The sequence below is a fragment of the Lemur catta genome, chromosome 1 (assembly GCF_020740605.2).
Source record: "Lemur catta isolate mLemCat1 chromosome 1, mLemCat1.pri, whole genome shotgun sequence".
In the NCBI taxonomy this organism is placed as follows: Eukaryota; Metazoa; Chordata; class Mammalia; order Primates; family Lemuridae; genus Lemur; species Lemur catta.
In genome coordinates, this window is record NC_059128.1 from 190,063,994 (window position 1) to 190,069,993 (window position 6,000).

Here is a 6,000-nt window from a genome sequence, read left to right on the forward strand (position 1 = left end):
GTGAGGACTGGGTAGTATTTTATTGTGCATATGATTTCATTTTTAAGATGTGGCAGCCACGCCTGGCACAGTGGCTCACACCTGTAATCCTAGTACTTTGGGAGGCTGAGGCAGGAGGATTGCTAGAGGCCAGGAGTTTGAGACCAACTTGAGTAACATAGTGAGACCCGTCTTTACAAAAAATTAAAAATTTAGCTGGGCATGATGGTGCGTGCCTATATTCCCAGCTTCTCAGGGGGCCGAGGCAGGAGGATCACTTGAGCCTAGGAGTTTGAGGTTGCAGTGAGCTATGGTTACACCACTGCACTCTTAGCCCAGGCAACAGAGTGAGACCCTATGTCATTTAAAAAAAAAAAAAAAAGATATGGTAGCCATATATTCAAAGGATTTATAAAGGTATAGAATCGTTCTTTCTGAATCAGACCTCATCAGTGTGCTTTAATCCTTAAACATTATTTTTGCTCTTAGGGTTTCAGTTCCTTTTACCAGAGAATGAGGGGTTTTTTTTGTTTTGTTTTATTTTTTTAAACTAGATGGAACTATCCAACTGAATCCTAAAGTTAGACTGATAATATAAATCTGTTTTGCTTCTTTTACAAATATATGATAAGGTGGACAATAATGAATAGTATGTGAAACTCAGAAATAGCCTTATAATCTTTACCAGGATCTGCAGACGCATGTTCACTGTGTAATAAATTATAAAACTTTTAAAGTGGGAAGCATACTAAATGTTTCATCTTGAGAGGGAATTTTACGTGATATCTATAAAATAAAAAGTTACGTACAAAGGATAAGTAGTCATTAAATTTCCATTGTTTATATTTCAGATTTGATTTGGCCAACTGTAACTTAAATGATGAGCATGTCAACAAAATGAACTCAGACAGAGTTCCAGATGTGGTAAGGCTTTAGATTTTTTCCCTTTTTTCCGATGTTAAAGAGGATTGATGTAACTCTAATGGGTCATTTTTGAAAGTAACAAATCAATTTAGAGGTTTTCTTTGAAATTGCAGTTAAGGTATAATAGTACAAGTTTTCTAAATCATTTTTCTTAGTGGGGTAAATCTAAGATTTATTGAGTTTTTTTGTTGCTCTTATAATCAAATTTCCTTCTCTGTCCAAATATTTGATACTATCTGTAGAGCAAAAACAAATTTATAGCCAATAATGATGACCTTTAGAATTTGTTCAGGTTCATTCTTATTAGTCTCAGCTTATTTCATGTATATTGTTTAGTTAAGAAGTTATTAGAGTTAAGACCATTATTCAAAGTTGAATATAATTGCAGTTAGGAATAATCTTCACAGATCAAGTCTTGGAGAAAGACTATTTACTTTGAAAAATCTGAGTGTAAGAATTAGGAGCAAAAGTGAATGAAATCAGTGTAAAAGACTATATCCTACTTGCTTAATCTTTTAGAATAAACAATGATTTCTTCAGCTGTGGGTAAAAATAAAGTCATGGTAAAAGAAGAAATGCCACCCTCCCACCCTCACCAGTTGTGCTTTTATTAATTGATAAATTAGGAAATGGAAACATGGTTTGGGAGTAAATCAAAATAGTTATTTCTAGCAAGGTCATAAGGAGGGGATCATGGCAATCTTACAAGATTTTGTGTTTTGTAAAATTATCTTCATTTATTTATTCCACAATTTATTAAACAGTGTTCTAAGATATATTGTTGTGGAAGTTATATTTCTGTAAATTCTTAATAGTGGGAATAAAAGAAAGAAGAAGTATCTGCCGGTGATAATAAGAATGATTTACGTGAATGGTAGCTGAAAACTGAAGTTTGAGTTAAAAAAAAAACCTGAAGTTTTTAGTATTAAGAAAACTTTTAATATTCAGTCACTAGAAAATTTCAGTTAGTTATTTTAATAATTATACAAATAATGCTCAAGTGCATTCTTGCAAAAAGTTAAATACATGGAGAAAAATTTTAAAAGTCTGCTTAACGCTGACTCTATCCCTACTCCTTTCTCCTGAGGTGTAAGCACTGTCATTAGTTTGGTTACTTCCCCGGCATTCCCATAACCTTTCACTTTTTATCTTTATTGGATTTTGTGGCCCAATGGCATAGTTTCCATTTTCTATAACTTTCCAAATATTTTTCTTACAGGTATTAATCAAGAAGAGCTATGACCGTACCAAACGTCAGCGTCGTAGAAACTGGAAACTGAAAGAGCTTGCAAAAGATAGAGAAAACATGGATACAGATGACGAGAGGTCCCACTTTCCATTTCAAGTTATCTTTATCTTATATGTTGTCTCAAAGGAAATCCTTAGGATAAATCATTTTTGTGTTGTAAAGAAATAGGCATCATACAATTGATCCTTGCACTTGATGTTACTCTTGGATGTATTAAGGTATCGATGGAATTGGTATGAGAGGATGTAATGACATTTAATACAGATTCAGGAATTATTTCCTGGATTATGTATAACCTGATAATAGTGGTGTTGATGTAAACAGTTCAGTCGGAGAGTTTAAATACAGTGATATGTAGCTTAACGACAGGGATACCCTCTGAGGAATGTACCATTAGGTGATTTTGTTATTGTGCAAACATCATAGAGTGTACTTACGCAAACCTACTATCCACCTAGGCTGTATGGTATAGCCTTTTTCTCCTGGGCTACAAAACTGTACAGCATGTTAGTGTACTGAATACTGTAGGCAGTTGTAACACAATGGCAAATATTTGTATATCTAAACATATCTAAAATAGGAAAGTTACAGTAAAATATGGTATTATAATCTTATGGGATCATTATATATGCAGTTCTTAATTGACTGAGATGTTGTTATGTGGCACATGACTGTATAACAACTAAATTACATTGTGGATATCACAAATAGGAGATGAGTGCTTATGACCTAAGATAAAAAGAAAACAACTCATTGTTGTCAAATATGTTATTTCTCAAACAACTTAAGCAGAAATGAAGATAATGTGTTCTATAAATTTATTGGATCATTCAAAAAGTGGCCTTAATGATGGTAAAGACACTAATGTCTAAAAAAATTTTGAATTTATATAAAATTGTTTCATGAAATGTGAGTTGCAGTGTTTCTAAAATATAATTTCATAATGTAATTTAAAATAAACACGTATAAATATATAACGTGTTAAATATTATAAGTACATATTTGACTTTTTCATCTGTAGTCTTGAAAGTATATATATTTCAGCTTGACCATAAGAGGGGAGGATAGAATGGAGGGGTCTTTTCATTGTCTTATATTCAACATTACCTTATATTAAGCTATTTTTTTACCATGTAATTTTGAAAGATTTTTTTATACCTATCAGAGTATTTAATTGATACTCATATTTGGCCTTCAGATATTATTTTTTAAGATTTTAATACTTGGAACATATTTATCTTATAGTACTGAAAATGACTTCTCTCTCACTTTCTTGGTGAAGATGAAATGTTTGAATGTTTCTTTACCTTATAGACAATACCAAGATTTCCTTGAAGATCTTGAAGAAGATGAGGCAATTAGAAAGAATGTCAACATCTACAGAGGTTGGTGTTTTAGAAGTGTTTGATTTAAATCATATGTTCTGTATATAAATATAGTACCTAGTATATTTTGGTATCTTAAACTTTGACTCCCATAAATGACTTTGTTTTTTAAACTACTCTAGTCAAAGTTTTACAAAAAAATACTTGTAGAACAGTGAAACTTATTAAAATGTTGTTTGCTATACCACATTTGTATCATCTTCATCCTACGTTGATCCCTCAAGTTGTTCATCCCTACACTGGTGGAAATTTATTCATGCATTTATTCAGTTGATTCATTCAATGAATATAATTGTAATTCCTGCTCTAAATAAGATACAAGAACTTCTAATACAACATAGTTAAATAATACTAATGATAGTGGAGGCAAGTAGTTGTAGATTTTCAAATATATATATGATACTTTGTATACATATAAATACTTTGTATTTGTTGGGAATCCTCTTTGTATTTTTCTTAGATTCAACCATCCCTGTGGAAAGTGACACAGATGATGAAGGAGCACCTCGAATTAGTCTGGCTGAGATGCTTGAAGACCTTCATATTTCCCAGGATGCCACTGGTGAAGAAGGTGCACCAATGATGACATAATGAGATCAAGTTGTAGACAGTTTCCACATTTGTAGGCTCAGGAAGTTGGACAAAGTAGCTGTTACTGTCCCTTCCATCTATGTCTCCGTATTGTGACAAGAGAAATTTAGTCTTAAGCCTGAATAAATATGACTATTTTAATTGCTTACTCGAAACACTGGAAAAGATGGATGGCTTTGAACTTTTAGATAGTAAAAGATTATGGAAAGTGTAATTATTACTGATAGTCCATTTTACATATGGAATTTTATCAGTCTGCTTTTTTATGTGATGCACTGTAGTATTTTCACCTACTGTAGTGCTGGATGTAAAAGCTCAAAAGTTGTGATTCCTTGAATGTTAACTAAATCTTCAAGCATAAAACATGTTTTTACATTCTTTTTTCATTGATTGCTTCAGTAAAAGAGCATATGAAGAATCGGTTTTAATTTTAACTTGCTACACACTTTCATCTACTTTAGATCATTTTTATGTCCTTGGGGTAGAAAAATTACGGTTCAGCGTATCACTGGACATACATGAAGAAAGTTAATCTTTTTTATTTCCTCATAAAACTAACATCTTTAAAAGCTATTAAACTGAGGGTTATCATAATTTTTATTATAGCAGAAAGAAATATATTTCAAATATTTGTAGATTTGTAGCAAATATAGACTAGTTATTTAAAGATTAAATAATGGTTTGTTCTTTTGTTATTTTTGCCTGTACCAGCAGCTTAGGGCAACAGCTGCTTATGTCATAGAAATGTCTTCCTATCATGTCAAGGATTTTGCTTTTAAAATTTTGGTTTACAAATTGAGAAGGAAAGAATTTTCTCTCTGTAAATTTCTATCATTGAGCACATCTCCACCAAAAAGAATAGTAGGTTACAGCATGAAGATGAAGTAATAAATGTGAGGTACATGCTTTTTAAAACCATGAATCAGATTTGGATGAAGAATGCCTTCCACATCCTTGAAAAGCCTTGGCTTGGGTTTTAAAGTCTTCTGAGAATGAAGTATTAAGATCCTTTTTTATAAGCAAGATCAAACTTAATAAGTGTGCCAGAGCTAAGAGCTAATTCATTCATTCTATGTATACCATTAAGTAAAGAGATTAGGCTGGGCGCACTGTGGCTCACACCTGTAATCCCACACTTCGGGAGGCCTCGCTGGGAGGATCATGTGAGGCCAAGAGTTAGAGACCAGCCTGGGCAACAGAGCAAGACCGTGTCTCTACAAAAAATACAAAAATTAGCCCGGTAGGGTTGTGCATGCCTATATTCAGAGCTACTCGAAAGGTTGAGCCAGGAGGATTGCTTGAGCCCGGGAGTTTGAGGTTGCAGCGATCTGTGATCATGCTGCACTCCAGCCTGGGCAACAGAGTGCGGCTCTGTCTCAAAAAAAAAAAAAAAAAAAAGATTGAGCAAGTGCTGCTGCATGGGACATTCTTTTTTTAAGATTGATCTCCACAATTTTGAAATTATGAATAAAGGCCACTTTCTATAGTGGCTCCTTTTCTGTCTGCATATTCAGTTAAAATTGTGGATCTAAAAACCATATCCTATCCCAGGTAGTGGGCTAGTAGGAATGGCTTGTTCCTAGTTCTTCAAAGGTGAGCATGGCCACAGCAAGTTCTCTTTTGTGGTTTGTGTTTACGTCTGTTATGTCAAGATTTTAAAAACATGAAAACAAAAGCATTCTTGCCCTTTTTTGTGTCCTTGAAGTGGTCACTTCAGTGTCATGTTTATATGAGAGGGTATCTCATTCAGTTTTTCAAAGTGGAATTATATTACTTAAATACTTGTATGATTTTCCCACTGAAAAATATAGTTTTCTGGTAGCCTTATTTGATTTAATCTTATTCCTACTAATGTTGTATCTTTATGAGTAT

At 33.1% G+C, this 6,000-nt stretch overlaps 1 protein-coding gene across 2 annotated transcripts in view; it reads left to right on the top strand.

Annotated features, from left to right (window-relative positions):
* The window catches only part of NMD3 (NMD3 ribosome export adaptor), a 28,070-nt gene extending 23,524 nt beyond the window's left edge, over window positions 1-4,546 (top strand). For both annotated transcript variants that reach the window (XM_045539582.1, XM_045539583.1), the window contains exons 13-16: window positions 831-903; window positions 2,123-2,229; window positions 3,467-3,537; window positions 3,998-4,546. In XM_045539582.1, coding sequence (XP_045395538.1) covers window positions 831-903; window positions 2,123-2,229; window positions 3,467-3,537; window positions 3,998-4,128 — 382 coding nt within the window. In that variant the 3' untranslated portion in view covers window positions 4,129-4,546. The remainder of the gene's footprint in view (window positions 1-830; window positions 904-2,122; window positions 2,230-3,466; window positions 3,538-3,997) is intronic.
* The last annotated feature ends 1,454 nt before the right edge of the window (window positions 4,547-6,000 follow it).